The sequence below is a fragment of the Neovison vison genome, chromosome 3 (assembly GCF_020171115.1).
Source record: "Neovison vison isolate M4711 chromosome 3, ASM_NN_V1, whole genome shotgun sequence".
Taxonomy (NCBI): domain Eukaryota; kingdom Metazoa; phylum Chordata; class Mammalia; order Carnivora; family Mustelidae; genus Neogale; species Neogale vison.
Genome location: NC_058093.1, coordinates 18109585 through 18125975, shown reverse-complemented (window position 1 = coordinate 18125975; position 16391 = coordinate 18109585). Strand labels below are relative to the sequence as shown.

Sequence of the window (16391 nt, the reverse complement as noted above, 5' to 3'; positions counted from 1 at the left end):
GCCCCTCACTGATTCTTCATATTCTTACCGTTTTGTGATCATTAACAATCATAAGTTCCAAATATTTCATTTCTTCAAACACACCACGAGATGGCTGTGAAAAATAAAAATATGGTCAGAATGGTGGTGGATGTATCTATGATGCTATTAACTTGTGGACTGACTTTGAATTTCAAAAGAACTCTTTGTTGCCTGTTTTATAAACACTCTGGAAAAAGTTTGGTCAGCAAAATCAAAAACAGTGACAATAAAATGTGGATAAATGTTCAAGTATTCAGAAAAGAATTGTATTTAATTATCATTAAAATACTCATCAAGATAGAGAAAAGCCTATTATTTTTTTTAAGATTTTTTTTTTTTTAAATAATCTCTAGTCTCAACATGGGGCTCGAACTCACAACTCCAAGATCAAGAGTTGCACCCTCTGCCAACTGAGACAGCCAGGCACCCCCAGTCCATGTTATTTTTATATGATTTTCATATATAAAAATACTCTAGAGAAAAGTGTACAGTATAATTCTGCTAAAAATAAATAAATCTCAACTTCTTTGGCTTTAAAATGTGATAAAAACAATTCTTGCCTACTTAAAACTTCAAAGGAAATCAACTTAAAACTCATTTAATAAGAATGGCACAGTACATGTGGAACAGCTATTAATATAGTCAAAAGAAGCATTAACTCACCAGAGTGAAATTTTAATAATAACGTACTAAATCTTAACCACACGACTTCTCAAAGGAGCAAACACTGACAATTACTATTTTCTAAATGCTTCTAAATTTTGATTAATCCTTGATAATTTTAAGAGCAAGTACTAAGCATTTTAATTCTTTTTTCACAGTTGAAAAACCGATAATGACTCTATTTCTTTACGCACAAGGTCACCGATCAGTTTATATTTGATAGGGGGGGAATGTAGTGAAATGTCAGTACTCTATATAAAACTTATTATTACCAACCACATCTTCAAGACTAAGGAAAAAAAAGATCTCTAGGTAAAAAAACAAAATTTGTATCCATAAGCATAAAGAGAGGATAATTTAACCTGTAACTAAGTTTCTGATGACTGGTGGTCTAATTTTTTCACAAAAAAATACATGCAGCAAAACATTATCTAAAATGTGCAATTTTCAGTATAATTACTCATTAAGTTATCTAGTAAATTACCATGTAATCTATATGCGGTGGAATTAATTCTCGGTTACATAGCATTCACTATGTAATTACGAAACAGTCCCCATCATTACAGCTTTCTAATCTATTATGAAAAAGACTAGGAACATAATTCCAGTTACAAAGCTCCTATACATTTATCAATACATGGGAGCTATACTACAGTCGCTGATTATATAATTACACGATTCTTATTTAGTAACTGTCATGACACTAATGGTCAAACAGATCCTCAGGAAAACATATCCAGCTTCAAATTTTGGTAAAACAGAGCTTTCAGTTTGAAAGAACTGCAAACAAGCATCATTAGCCAACATTTCAAAACCTAACACTTCCCCTTACCCTTCTGGCTGAACAAAAATGTTTCAAACAATGTTATGTAAGCCATATGAAAAAGTCTGCTGTACTTTTAACAGAAAAAAAAATGCACTGTAATTTTCATAAGAAAATGCTTTGAAAATGAAGCTAAAACAATACATTCCTTATATGACATCAGGGTTCATAGGACACTGTAACCAGTTTATATCAAATAGAAAAAGCTGACTAAAATGCAATATGCTTGTAAGACTCAAACCATAGGAAGAATTTGGTTTGTCATTTTGGTTTGTGAGAAGATGTTGTCCAAATATAAACTGTTTTAGATATGCTCAGATACCATGTGATTTCAGGCAAACAATTTAACCATGTGAAGTGGCCCATCCATGGTTCAATGCCACACTCACGTTCACTGCTCTCTTCCTTCTCCTTTTCAACCACTGCAGTTCAGACAGAAAGGGCCACTGGCCACTGCTTTCCATACCTGTGTAAAGGAAAAGGGAATACAAAAATTTATACTTGACTGCAGTTCAATGGGAGTATGTTTTTAAAATAAGTGAAAACTATATGTTTTTATATATTTATATATATATATTTAAATACATATATATGTGTATTTAAAATGTATGAAAAAAAAACTAAGGCAGGAAAAAAGAGAAAACTTGAACAGACCAATTACCAGCATTGAAATTTAATCAGAAATCAAAAAACTCCCCCGAAATAAAAGCCCAGGAACAGATGGCTTCACAGGCGAATTTTACCAAACATTTAAAGAAGAGGTAATACCTATTCTTCTCAAACAATTACAAAAAAATAGTCAGAAGGAAAACTTCCATATTCATTCTATGAGGCCAGTATCACCCTGATACCAAAATCAAATAAAGACACCACACAAGAGAGCTACAAATCAATATTCCCGATGAATACAGAAGCAAAACTCCCTAACAAAATACTAGCAAACTGAATCCAACAATACATTTTAAAAATGCATTTAAACTCATTTTAAAAACTCATTTTAAAAACCCACAATCAAGTGGGATTTCTTTCCAGGACACCGGTGTGGTTCATTCAATGTTCACAAAACAAGCAACATGATACATCAAATCAATAAGAGGAAGGATAAAAACCATATGATCATTTCAATAGAGGCAGAAAAAGCATTAGACAAAGTACAACATCCACTCATGAGAAAAGCCCTCAACAAAGTAGGATTAGAGGGAACATACCTCAACATAATGAAAGCATTATGTGAAAAACCCACAGCCAACATCACACTCAAGAGGGAAACACTGAGAACTTCTCTCCTAAGGTCAAGAACAGGACAGGGATGTCCACTCTCACCACTTTTATTCAACATAGTGCTGGAAATCCTAGCCACAGCAATCAGAAAACAAAAAGAAATAAAAGGCATCCACCTTGGTAAGGAAGTAGTAAAACTCTCACTATCTGCAGATGACATGATACTACATATAGAAAACCTGAAACACTTCACAAAAAACTACTAGAACTGATAAATGAATTCTGTAAAGTCGCAGGACACACAATCAATGTACAGGAATCTATTGTTTCCCTACACACTAATAACGAAGCAGCAGAAAGTGAAATTAAGAAATAAATCCCATTTACAATTCCACCAAAAACAATGAAATATCTAGGAATAAACTCAACCAAAGGGGTGAAAGACCTGTACTCTGAAAACTATGAAACACTGATGAAAAAAATTCAAGATGATACCAAAAAATAGAAAGACATTCCATGTGCATGGACTGGAAGAACATATATTGTTAAAACATCTATACTACCCAAAGTAATCTACAGATTTACAGCAATCCCTATCAAAATTTCAAAGCATTTTCCACAAAACTAGAAACAACCAATCCTAAAATTTGTGTGGAACCACAAAAGACCTCAAATAGCCAAAGAAATCCTGAAAAAGAAAAACAAAACTCGAGGTATCATAATTCCAGACTTCAAGTTATATTACAAAGTGGTAGTAATTAAAACAGTATGGTATTAGCATAAAAACACACACACAGATCAACAGACCAGAATAGAAAACCCAGAAATAAACCCACAATTATATGATAAATTAATCTTCAACAAAGGAGGAATGAACATAAAATGGAAAAAAAGAAAATCTCTTCAACAACCGCTCCATGAAAAAGAAGGGAACTGGACCACTTTCTTCTGCCACACACAAAAATAAACTCAAAATGGATTAAAGACCTAAATGTGAGGCCTAAAAACCATAAAAATCTTAAGAGAGCACAGGCAGTAATTTCTCTGACATCAGCCGTGATGTCTCGTTCTGTCTCCTGAGACAAGGGAAACAAAAGCAAAAATAAACTACTAGGACTCTCTCAAAATAAAATGCTTTTGCCCAGGAAAGGAAAAAAATCACCAAAACTAAAAGGCAACCTACTGAATGGGGGAACATATTTGCAAATGACATATCCAATAAAGGGCTAGTATCCAAAATATATAAAGAACTGATACAACTCAATACCCCAAAACCAAATAATCCAATTAAAAAATGGACAGGAGAAGGACACCTGGTGCCCCTCCCCTGTTGTACATGCATGCACTCACTCTCTCTTTCTCTCCCTAAAAAAATAGATTTTTTTAAAAAGGATAAAAGATATGAACAGACAGTTCTCCAAAGAAAACATCCAGATGCCCATGAGACACATGAAAAGATTATCAATATCATTCATCATCAGGGAAATGGAAATCAAAACTATCGCCTCACACTTGTCAGAATGGATAAAATAAAAAACCCAGGAAACCACAAGTGTTAGTGAGACTGTGGAGAGTCTACGGCCATACCACCCTGAACGCGCCCGATCTCGTCTGATCTCGGAAGCTAAGCAGGGTTGGGCCTGGTTAGTACTTGGATGGGAGACTGTGGAGAAATAGGAACTCTCCTTCACTATTGATAGGAATGCAAACTGGTGCAGCCACTGTGGGAAGCAGTATGGAGATTCCTCAAAAAGTTAAAAACAGAACTACCCTAAAATCCAGCAATCACACCACTGGTATTTACCAAAAAAGTACAAAAACACTAATTCAAGGGATACATACACCGCTATGATTATTGCAGCATTACTGACAATGACCACACTATGGAAGGAGCCCAGATATCCATCAATAGATGAAAGGACAAAGAAGATGTGGTACACACACACACACACACACACACACACACAGGAATATTACTCAGCCATTAAAAAGAATGAGTTCTTGTCATTTGCAAGAACAAAGATTGGAGCTAGAAAGTATCATGCTAATAAGCGAAATAAGTCAGTTAGAGAAAAACAGATACCATAAGATCTGACTCCTCTGTGGAATTTAAGAAACAAAGCAAATGAGTAAAGGAAAAAAAAAAGAGAGAAAAAGACAAACCAGGAAACTCTGAACTATGGTGAACAAACTGATGTCTACTATAAGGGAGGTAAAGGGTGGGGGAATGGGTAAAATAGGTGAAGGGGATTAAAGAATATACTTATCATGATGCAAACAATAAAATAAAATAAAATAAAAATATTATGTGAAGAAACAGCAACATCGATAGCATATCTTATCTCAAAATCAAAATAAACTAAGGTGAAAAAAGTATTCCGATCACTAAACATTTCACATTCTCATGGTCACAAATCTAATCCTATCTGTAATGTACAAATTCTAATCTATAATTCAAATAATATTTTCTTCCAAACATCACCAAAAATGTAACAAGCCATTCAAGAGTCATTAGAATATGCATATTTGACCTAATACCTCTCGACCCTCAATATCTAAAATTCACTGTGCTTAATTCATTTTAGGGTTAAAAATAATGTATGGCATAAGACTTTGAATGAATTTTTAAGACTTCTGGCATTAACGTACAGAAGCAATATCACATACCCCAATAATCCAAAAGAAGCTTTGTCAACATCAATATGCTTAAGATGCCTCAGAACCAGAGCATAAGAACGAGAAAATACAAATTGTCTGAAAAGCAAGAAACTGCCAGAGAAAGTTAAGCATGAGCCTCACTGCAAAACACCATTAAATTTAGCCACACTGTCTGGTTCCTAACAGTTTACTCCTGGGTTTCTTATTTCAGTATTTCCATCGGCAAGGACTCTCCAGGCCTCATTCTACACCAGCCACAGTTCACGCCACTGCCCACCCACGTGGCTCCCTGCAGAGTACTTTTACCTCCTGCATGTGCATGGAGTTCCACCAAGGCCCGGCTCCTACTACATAAAATAAAATGGCCGTCTTAATTCAAACTTACTGAGATTCTTCATTTGCTTAGAATATTGTCCTGCCAAGGTTTTCTGGATTATATGTGGTCGACCGGTGCTTTTCTGAAACAAAAGCAGTTGTGGGCCATTAAAAAGCAAGATGTGATCAAGCTTCTACGGAAGAGTGTTAGAACTTTCTCCAATATCCTTCTTAAAATGGGAACATTTATATGTTAATGTTTTAGCTATCAAAAATGATGAGTATGTCTTATTGGAACCTTAATTTTTTTTAAAAAAAAGAGAGCACTATCCAATTGCTCCAGTGTAGATAAAAACGTAGTTTTATTAGCTACTCTGAAACCTTAGCTTTCTTCAAAAGCCATGAATAGGAAATTCACAAGAAAGAAACACAAATGGTCAATGAACATATTAAAAACTGATGAATGCTTTAATATTCCTTCAAAAGGCAAATTAAAAAAAAAGATATACCAATTTTGCCATCCAGTTGGCAAAGGTTTTAAAATTATGATAACCATAGTTAATTATGGTTGCAAAGTAAAAAGCACTCTCATACTCTGTGATAAGAATAAATTGAGAGCATAGTTCAAAGAGAAATTTAGCAATGTCTATCAATGACCTTGAAAATATTCATATCCTTTGCCCTAGAAGCCATACTTCTAGAAACATCTTATTTCCATTATTATTATTATTTACCATTAGCTTCCATTACTGAGCGCATAGTATGAGCCAGACACCATTAATGTACTACACATTACCTGATTTTGTCCTCACAAGAACTCTATATAATGCATATTTTATTTTACATATAAAAATACTGTGATTCAGAGAGATCCACCATTGAGCTAAAATTCTATTACAGAATAATGATTCAATTTATTTTAAAAATATAGAAGAACATATCATTGAAAAACTGGAAGAATGTATATTGAAAGGTGAAGAGAAGTTCTCTCTCCCTCCAGGATGGGATCATGGAAACTTAAAATGTGGTTAAGTAATTGCTTATTTTGCTTTTCCAAATTTCCTATGCTGTATTAGTTTCATAAGCAGAAAACTAGTTATCAAAAAAGTGTTCTTAATAGATTACATATGAAACTCAAAATAATTAAGAGTTTTGCTATTCACTACTTGAGAGATAACATGAATTTATTAGAAATATTCCATCCATATTACTTGGCTTGCTGTAAAGCATAATAAAACCAGTAATAATAAACTAAACATCAACAAATCTAAACTCAACTTCAGTAAATTCTTAATTCTGATAACAGGTAAAATGATACTCAGAGCAATGAAACTCACAACTGGATTAGAAATACAATTTTAAAAGCTACTAAAGTTTCAAGCCCTGTTCCTTCTCCTTTCCCCATGGTAAAGATGAAGACAGATTGTTAGATGAACAAAAAGGTAGGGAGCAAGGAGGAAAGCAAGAAAAAAGGGAGTAGGCATGGAACAATCAGTCCCTGAAGAACATGATTATGGGTATAACAAAGTAAAACTGATGCTTTAAATACTATGACAGTAACAGTTTGTACTTACAAATTTTTTTAACAGTTTATTAAACATAGTCACGTACATTTCTTAATTCATCAAACCTGCAAAACTGCCCTATTGAGGATGCACTGAAAAAAAATCTTATTTTACATAGTTACATATTTTGCATATTTAAAAACTCTGAGTCTTAGGGAGTCATTATTTGGGGGTTTTGTTTTTTTCTTTTTTTTTCTTTTTTAGCATAATCAGCACAAGAAATCAAAGTCAATTGTTTGCTGACCGAGTCAAATAATCTTGCTGTATACAAGTTATTTACCTATCACTAAAATAGAGGAAAAACATTTTACTGAATCAAAATATCTTTATCTAGGGGTGGTTGTCTTTGTTATCCAGTAATTTTCACATTTACTGGTTGAAAAATGATACAGGTTTAAGCAAACATTAAACATTAAAATTTAATCACACCTCTGTCTCAAATTTGAAACTTACGCCGTGTGTGTGTGTGTACACATTGCCACAGCAAAAAAAAAAAAAAAAAGTGTGTTCAACTGTGACGATCAATAGTCTAAATGGTTCATGCCCAGGTCAAAATTTATCTATAAGTGAAAAAAGATAAAAGATCCTTTAAAAGTTTTCTGCACCCCATCAAATGATTGCAATATTCTGACTCAATCACTGTCAAAATACTATTCTCCCATTAGCAGATCTTCTCACTGATATGACTTCCCTATTGCTACCTCTCAGAGCCTTCATCTTCTACAACTCTCCCCTTTATCTACTACTGTCCAACCTAGCGGGACTCCTCAGAGTTCCTATAACACACACTTCTACCTCAGGGCCTTTGCATTTTCTCTTCTCCTAGAAGGCTCTTCCAGCTCCCTAATTTCTTGAAAGTCCTCCTTCAAAAGTACCACCTCATTTTGCCCTTCCTTGTAATTCTTCCTCCTTGGCTTCATTTTTTTTCTCCTTAGCATGCCAGCTAACAAACAGTATGCAATTACTTACTCATCCTGTTTTTTTTTCCCATCTACCTTTGTAGACTATAAGCTCCATAAAGGCCAGGCTCTATGTCTTATTCACCACTTTATCCCTAGCACCTAAAATAGTGCCCAGCATGCAGTAAGCCTCATTACAATACCTAACGAATACAAATCAAATTTCAGATTTGTTTCGATTCTATTAGTGAGCAACAGTAGTAGAGTATACGATTCCTTTTTTGTGCAATTTTACTGGGATAATAATAACATGTAATATTGTATAAGTTTAAGGTGTGAAATATAATGATCTACGTATATATTGCAAAATATGTAAGTGTAGTTAACACCGATAACACCACAATTACTCTTTTTGTTTGTGATGAGGACTTATAAGATCTACTGTCTTGGGTGATGGACACTGGGAAGGGTATGTGTTGGGGTGAGCACTGTGTATTGTGTAAGACTCATGAATCACAGACCTGTACCCCTGAAACAAATAATATGTTACATGTTAATTTTTAAAAAATCTACTGTCTAAGCAACTTTCAAATATACAAAGATACTATGGTCATAAAGTTGTACATTACATCCCAGAATTTATTTTATACCTGAAAGTTTGTACCTTTTGACCACCTTCATGAATTCCCCCCACTGGCTTCTGGTAACCACTAATCTGTTCTCTGTCTCTGAGTTCAGTACTTTTAGATTCCACATATAGGCAAGATCATACAGCATTTGTCTTCCATTGTCTGCCTTCCTTCATTTAGCATAATGCCCTTATGGTTTCTTATCTAGGTTGCTGGCCTCTGCACGATTCTAAACATTACTTTTTTTCTCTATCCCTAAAAAAACTAAATGCTGTCTAATGTAATCGCAGTTCAACTACAAATTTTCCCACTGAAGATTCTCATAAAAGTTAAGCATAAGTCATATAATTATCTAAAGAAGAAATGAGCATAAAAGCTAGTTTAAAGGGAAAGAAGTGGGTCGGTACAAAACACAATGTTCTCTTTGCTCTGTAGACTGGAGAGAACTGCCTTTACTTCCAAAAACCTAGATTTCTTGCCTCTTATCATTCCTTACTGGTGCATGGCCTGGTGTGATGAGAAAAACAACTTGCATTTTTTCTGAGCTGCTGCCCAGGTATTTTACAGCATGATAACCTTGCTCACATCCAGGGTCTGGACATTTCGATTAAGAACTTGAGTTTAGGATTCCTGCTCTAAGTTCCCTCTTTGCTTTTCCCAGGGTATCTTGTTTTTAAAACCACTTAGAATTAAGCCCACTATATGTTAGAGACCTCCACTCTAACCCTCTTTCAAGTAAAGGTTCTTGCTACCTGCTCTCTATCTCCTGCTCCCTCATGACCTGGAATGGAGGACTGCCTTCCTCTGGCTTACGGATCCCCACCCTAGATTCTGGAATCTGTACGTAATAAATCCCGTGACTTCACTTCCCCTGTGCGAGTGTGCTGAAACTGCACGTTCAATCAAAAGAACCATGGGCTTCACTTCCCCAAAGTGAGAGATGCTGACAGAGCCACCTGCCAAGCCCCTCCGTGTAGGCGGCTTATGTTCCCCCATGCAGCAGGTCATAGCCTGCACATTTCTAAATTCAATACACAAGCACCAGCTTCTCAACACACCTGGGATGTGCCATTTAAACTTCAAAATTGACAGTGTCATTCTACACTTGAAATAAGGTACATCTAATGTACGCTGACATCTACATTATGTTCCTTATGGCTCAAAGGCAAAGATGCTAAAAGAATGAAACACCATAAGGAAACTGAGGTCACAGACTTACCTCATCGTGAATCAGCTCCAGTGGTTCTATCATATATACAAAGGTATCATCTTCAAACATACCACTACGAGACAAGAAACCGCATGAGGAGAAAATTAACAAAATAAGGCAAAGAGGAAGAACCAGCAAATGAACTTCACACTACATCCTTAAAAATGAACACTATACCTGAATAAATTATCTTTATACTGCCCAAAACCCAATTCATCTACCTATGTGGAATCCCACTGTGGTCTCAGCGTTGTCCTAGACAACAGCTAAGCTACAAAAGGTGTTAAAGGGTATACCATGAGCATATAAATTATAAATGTTATCATTAATTTTTGAAACAAAATGGAAACGTTAGAAGATGAACTTGGAAAGGACTATTCATGCAGTTCCAATGTGTCCCGTTATAATTCCAAGACACTCCCCAACTAGTACGAATTTCTTGTTACACAAATCCAGTACCACCTATAAGAAAATGGTCTCTTTGCTCGTTACCATCATCTAAAACCATCTTATTCTGCAAAGGCAAACAAGCATATTTGTGGCTTCCACCTCTGAATTTCCATTAAGCAGTATGACTCTGTGTTGCATATAAAAGATCCTTTTGCCTCACATGGCCACAACCAGGTCTTTACATCGAGGGTTACCATTTGGGTTTCAAAGGTGAATTGAGAGGTTTTTCTAGAGCCTGCCTTGATGCCAATACGTAAGCTCCTTTCTTTGGCCCTCCCATCCTCCCATGGCCCACACCACCTGTCTGCTACATTCTCGGGTGTACATCTTTGGGAAATCTCCCTAGACGAGATTTGGTCACCCCATAAGTCCCTGACACTCCCCTTCACAGTTCCTACCAAAAGGGTAATTCAATATTAATCTCTGCAATCATTTGTTGAATCCCTGAGTCTCTTGCAGACTGTAAATGTTAAGACAGCAGAGACTATGCCCTCCTTGTTCATGACTCCATATCTAGTCCCTAAGGTGCGACTGGCACAGCAGAGTCCCCACAACAAACGTCTGGGGAAGAAAAGACGGGAACAGCGCATGGCCGAAAGCAAGTCCACGCTCCCACAGGAGACTCGCACGTACTGAAGTCCATTGCAGGTCGACAGAGCAGCCCTCGAGTCCTTGACTCCTCTGATGCTGCCGTGGTAGTAACAGTGCTCTCCACCCTACAACACAGAAGAAGGTTTTGCTGATAAACAACGCTCTCTGTGTCCTCATTCACTATTACCGACACTCCTATAAGCCAAAAAGAATTGCAAAGATGGTCCTACAAACTCTTCCTGGTTGACAGGACGTCTCAAAGGGCACGAGGCCATTTTTCAACTTTTCTACAATGACACTGTGTTATTAAATTTAATAAAGGAGAAAAGGCTATTAACAAGAATAAGCCACCAATGTAACTGGTACAACCTACATACCTTTCTTAAACATGGAAGGGAGTAGACACTTACCAGATATTGCTATGGAATAAGGTCTTCTATCAAACTGAGGAGAAACCCCAGAAGCGCTATTAATAACTGTGTTTGATGGGGGTCCCTGGGTGGCTCAGGTGGCTAAACATCTGCTTTTGGCTCAGATCATGATCCTGGGGTCCTGGGATCAAGTCCTGGTTGGGGCTCCCTGCTCAGTGGGGAGCCTGCTTCCCCTCTCTCCCCACCAGCGCATGCTCTGTCTCGTTATCTCTCTCTCTCTCTCTCTCTCTCTCACACACACACATTAATAGTCTTTTTAAAAAAATAATTGTTTAATAGAAAACTACCTAAAATCTTATGGTTTGCTTCCCTACCTTTTAAAATTCCTTTTAAAAATTTCTTACAAGTATTACATGAACTTAATTTTCAAAGTCAAGTAGTAACTGTAAGGCCTATTTTAAAAACACAAGGGTGCCCGTGTGGCTCAGTCCGCTAAGTGTCCTACTTTTATTTTCTACTCAGGTCATGATCTCAGGGTCGTGAGATCCCCGCAATGGGCTCCCAAACACCTGGGATTCTGTTTGAGGATTGTCTCCCTCTTCCTCTGCCCCTGCCCTTGCTCACGCACCCGTGAACACCCTTGCTCACTCTCTCCGTCCCTCCCTCTCTCAAATAAATAAATCTTTAAACACACACACACAGCACTTACTTTCCCCCTTTCTCCTCACATCCATGACAATCATTTTTAACTCTTTCATCTGTTTCTTTTGCTGTTCACCTATGTATTTCTGAATGGAAATACATAGTTACATGTATTTCTACATGTATTACTACATCCTGGTTAAACATATCAGGTAATTTATCACATCTATTTTATTCCAGGAGACAGTCCTCTTGGCCCCCTTCAGCCTCCCACGGGGCCTGACACAGAGCCACCAGCCAGGAGTTGTGTTTAGGACCATCCTGGGAACCCTTCTGCTCCCTTCTCTACATAATCCTACACCCCACATCTTTTCCCTTCATGATCTCCTGTTCTCTCCCCTTTTTTGAAGGTACACATCTTGCGGTACTTTCTTGGAAACGTCACCATGGAATATAATTTGGTGAAAACTTGTATATATAAAAATTTCTTTTTCTATCTTCACACTAGATCAACCATTTGGTGGATAGAAAATTCTAGATTAGAAATTATTTTCTCTCAGCATTTCAACACCATTGTGCACAGCTTCTAATGTTGCTGCTGAGAAATGGCAGCTATTCTGATGCTAGTTATTGCCTATAAAATATAATTTTTCTCTTTTAGGAAAACTTTTTATGCATCTCCATTTTCATGAAATTTCAAGACATGCGTTAATGTGCGTCTTGGCTTATTCACCGGGCTGGCCACTCAGACAAAGCTTTTGATTAAGAAAATGTACACAGTTCATTGCTAGGAAACTTATTTCTCTGAAAATCCCCTCCTTTCCATTTTTGTCTATAAACAGAGCTCTTCTACTACAAAAGGGATGGCCGCCGGGCTATATGGGGTATGAAATGCGTCAGGGATGTAAAATCCCTCCCCGTAGACCTTCAACCAACCTCTCCATTTTCATGTGCCTTCAATTCCTGAATCTTCAATTGGCTTGCTTCTTGGGTTTCCCCTAACGGTACTTAGCAGAACAGGAAAAGCTCAAACTTGACAGTTACTCCTCATCCTTTTGCTTTCTCTCTCCTAAAATTGTATGAATACCTCTCATTTGTAGTCTTTTCTTCTGTCTTTGTCCTTGTGGGTTTATATCCTTTTTCTATTCTTTGGTATTTGACTAGGTTATTGGGAAGGAATAGAGATAAATATAATCATTGAATCTACACTGTTTAACCAGAAGCTTCTTATTTGTTTTCTGAAATAGAATATACTGATCACTTTTCATTGATGGTTTACAGTCATTTTGATTGCTGTTCATTATAGTGTATTAAAATAGCCTCAGAGGTTATTTACAGTGATAAGGACATCTACCCATATATCAAAGACCACTCCCCAACCAATTCCGTTTTTTCCCTCTTAGAAAGTATAATAATACACATTTCCAGTGGTGGCGGTCTAAATTTGGTATTATAACTTTGTTAATATTTTGTGAAAGTTTGCTTTTGTATGGGGCTTGATTCTCAAAAGGCAATCCTTTACAAAAATATTGACTTGTATGCAACATGAGAAGTTTTATATGCATATTAACTCTGGAACTTATAAGGACAAATGGTATCACACGTCTCAGCGATTTGCAAATCCAGGTCAATATTCCACAATTAAATTCCAGACTCTTCACATGATTCTAAAAACAGCCATAGGTAACTGTAAATTCCATCAAACTGGTTATTTAGCACTTTGTATCACAGCAAGAAGTTCTTTTAAGTCAGGTGATTATTATTAGTGCATAGCAAACAAGGTCATATTTACTTTACCTTTCTAAAAAAAAAAAGGAAAAAAAAAAGCTATATTTTCCTAAAAATATTTTTTCCCAGAAAATACTTCCAAGTCCTTTCTTAGATTTTATTTTAATTCACATTAGAAATTGAAGATTGATGGCCTCTCAGTATAAATGTCATCATTAGTTGTTTTTTTTTCAATTTATTTATTTTCAGAAAAACAGTATTCATTATTTTTTCACCACACCCAGTGCTCCATGCAAGCTGTGCCCTCTATAAATTGCATCATTAGTTGTTTTAATTAAGGTAGGATATTATCTAAAGAAACCATTTCAGTTTTCTGCATATTTGAAGGTAAAGCACTGTATTTTCTGAACCTTAAATAAGACTTGAGGTAACATGCAATCCCTAATCTATTATCATAACAAAGCTTGACTATCTGGATTATGTGGTTATAATTAAGCACTCTGAGAAATTCAGCAGGCTCTAATTTAGTTTTAGTATCTTGTAGTATTAGAGGATTTTCTAAGTTTCTTATTACTAAATTTACAACAAGTTTTTAAGAAAGCATGACCAGAAAAATACTATTTGGAATTCTCCAGATGTATGCTGCATTTTATAAATATTACCACAAAATAAACTCTCAAAGTATTTCGTATTCAAAAAATCCTAGTCGAAAAGGGTTATGGAGGGGAGGGTGGTGGGGGGCTGGGTGAGCCTGGTGGTGGGTATGAAGGAGGGTACGTACTGCATGGAGCACTGGGTATGGTGTATAAACAATGAATCTTGGGACATGAAAAAAATAAAATTAAGATGTTAATAAAAAAGGAATGGGAAAAAAAACAACCTAAGCTATGGATATGCTAAATAAAAGTCCAGCAAGTAATACATTAAAATAAAAAAAAAAGAGGAGAAAGAAAGAAAAGAGGCATTCCCTCTTGGGTAACAGGGATAATGCGAGAGGACCAGTGCAGAACTGCCACTCCCAGATGGCGCTGTGAGCACCGACAGTGGAGAGTCTGCTCTGGGGGTGCCTTCCACCTAAGGATCTAACCGTCTGCAACACTCAGTCACTGTCTCATAGTAACTACTACCTCCATGTACAGAGAAGGAAACAGTGACAAAGTGCGAAAAGGCTCTGATAAGGACAGCAAAAAGCCAAACTCAATGACACATTTTCAGTCTCCCCAGTTAGAGTTTCTTTCCCCAACAGGGAAGGCCACAGACAGTTCAGGAGCCCTGGCCAGCCACTTCGCAATCAAGGAGTGCATCAGAGATCTGTGACCAGGCAAGTGGCAGGGAGAAGAACAAAAGGGGCTCATTCAGCACATGATACGAGTCGAAGCGTGTCCACACAGGCATCAGTGTTTTTGGATTCATAACTGTCAGTGAGTTACTTAAAATGCAACAGAATGGAGCATCCAATAAGTGGAAGTTTTTGGCTAGTTAAAGGAACTTAAAAATCCTAGTAATCTACCTCGTAATCCTACCACTTCCCCACATCCGAACTCTCCACAAGCCAGATGATGTTCAAATAATGGTAACCCTGTTCCACGAGGTTGCGGAGCTCAGAATCCTACTGAAAACCACTAGGCCACCCCTGCAAATGACGGAACCCTGACTGAATGTGCATCTTTGCAAACACTTCCTGATCAGAAGCGGCTTGGGAATAACCCTGTCTGAGTCCAGCGCCAACGACCTAAAGAGGAAAACAGATTTGGTTCCCTGGTATCATTGATCAATTGACAGAAACAGTTTGATTCTTTCTACTCAATTTCAATACAACCTGTTGGAAAACAGAAACTACTGTTTCAATTTGATTTATTTTAAAACTGCCCCACCTTTGTGTCTGTTTAATTATCTCATCTGCTCTTCAGTGAAGTTCAACCAGCCAGTCTTTATTATCTTCATCATTTAAGAACCCCCATAAACTCCTGGGGCGCTGAGTAGCACAGATGGTTAAGCATCCAACCCTTGTTTCCGCTCAGGTCACGATCTCAGGGTCATGATCTCAGAGTTGTGAGATGGAGCTCTGCAGTGGGCTCCATGTTCAGCATGGCATCTTCTTAAGACTCTCTCTCCCTCCACCCCTTCCCCACTCTAGCTCTCTCTCTCTCTCTCAAATAAATAGATAAATCATTTTTAAAAAAATCTCATAAACTCCTGAACAACTGGATAAACATTTGAAAAGAAAATACACAGGCCTTAGCTCATAAATGTGTATATATATTTTGATATTACAGCTTCTGAATGTAATAATAAAATAGAACACTATATTCAAATGATTATTCTACATGCATATCTTTAAATTCAAACTTTTCAATCATCTGGTTCTATTAATCTATTTAGTACATCAGTAGGCTGATAGCAAAAGAGAAAAAGATCTCTTTAACCAGACACATATACCTGAATTTGAATACTGCAGCATAAGGAAATGAAAAAAATACATCAGACAATCAGGGAATTTGAGACCCCCAATACCAGTTTAATTATTTACCTTCATTAGACTTAATAGGAAAAAAATGTTCAAGTGTTAGAACAGTTCAGCTGTATCAATACTATATAAATTTTT

At 36.6% G+C, this 16391-nt stretch overlaps 1 protein-coding gene across 3 annotated transcripts in view; it reads right to left on the bottom strand.

Moving 5' to 3' along the window:
* Positions 1–16391, bottom strand: part of ADAM23 (ADAM metallopeptidase domain 23) — a 166581-nt gene that overhangs the window by 59782 nt on the left and 90408 nt on the right. For all 3 annotated transcript variants that reach the window (XM_044241418.1, XM_044241419.1, XM_044241420.1), the window contains exons 5-9: positions 11088–11170; positions 10014–10077; positions 5772–5844; positions 1897–1973; positions 29–94 (exon numbers count right to left, since the gene is read on the bottom strand). In XM_044241418.1, coding sequence (XP_044097353.1) covers positions 29–94; positions 1897–1973; positions 5772–5844; positions 10014–10077; positions 11088–11170 — 363 coding nt within the window. The remainder of the gene's footprint in view (positions 1–28; positions 95–1896; positions 1974–5771; positions 5845–10013; positions 10078–11087; positions 11171–16391) is intronic.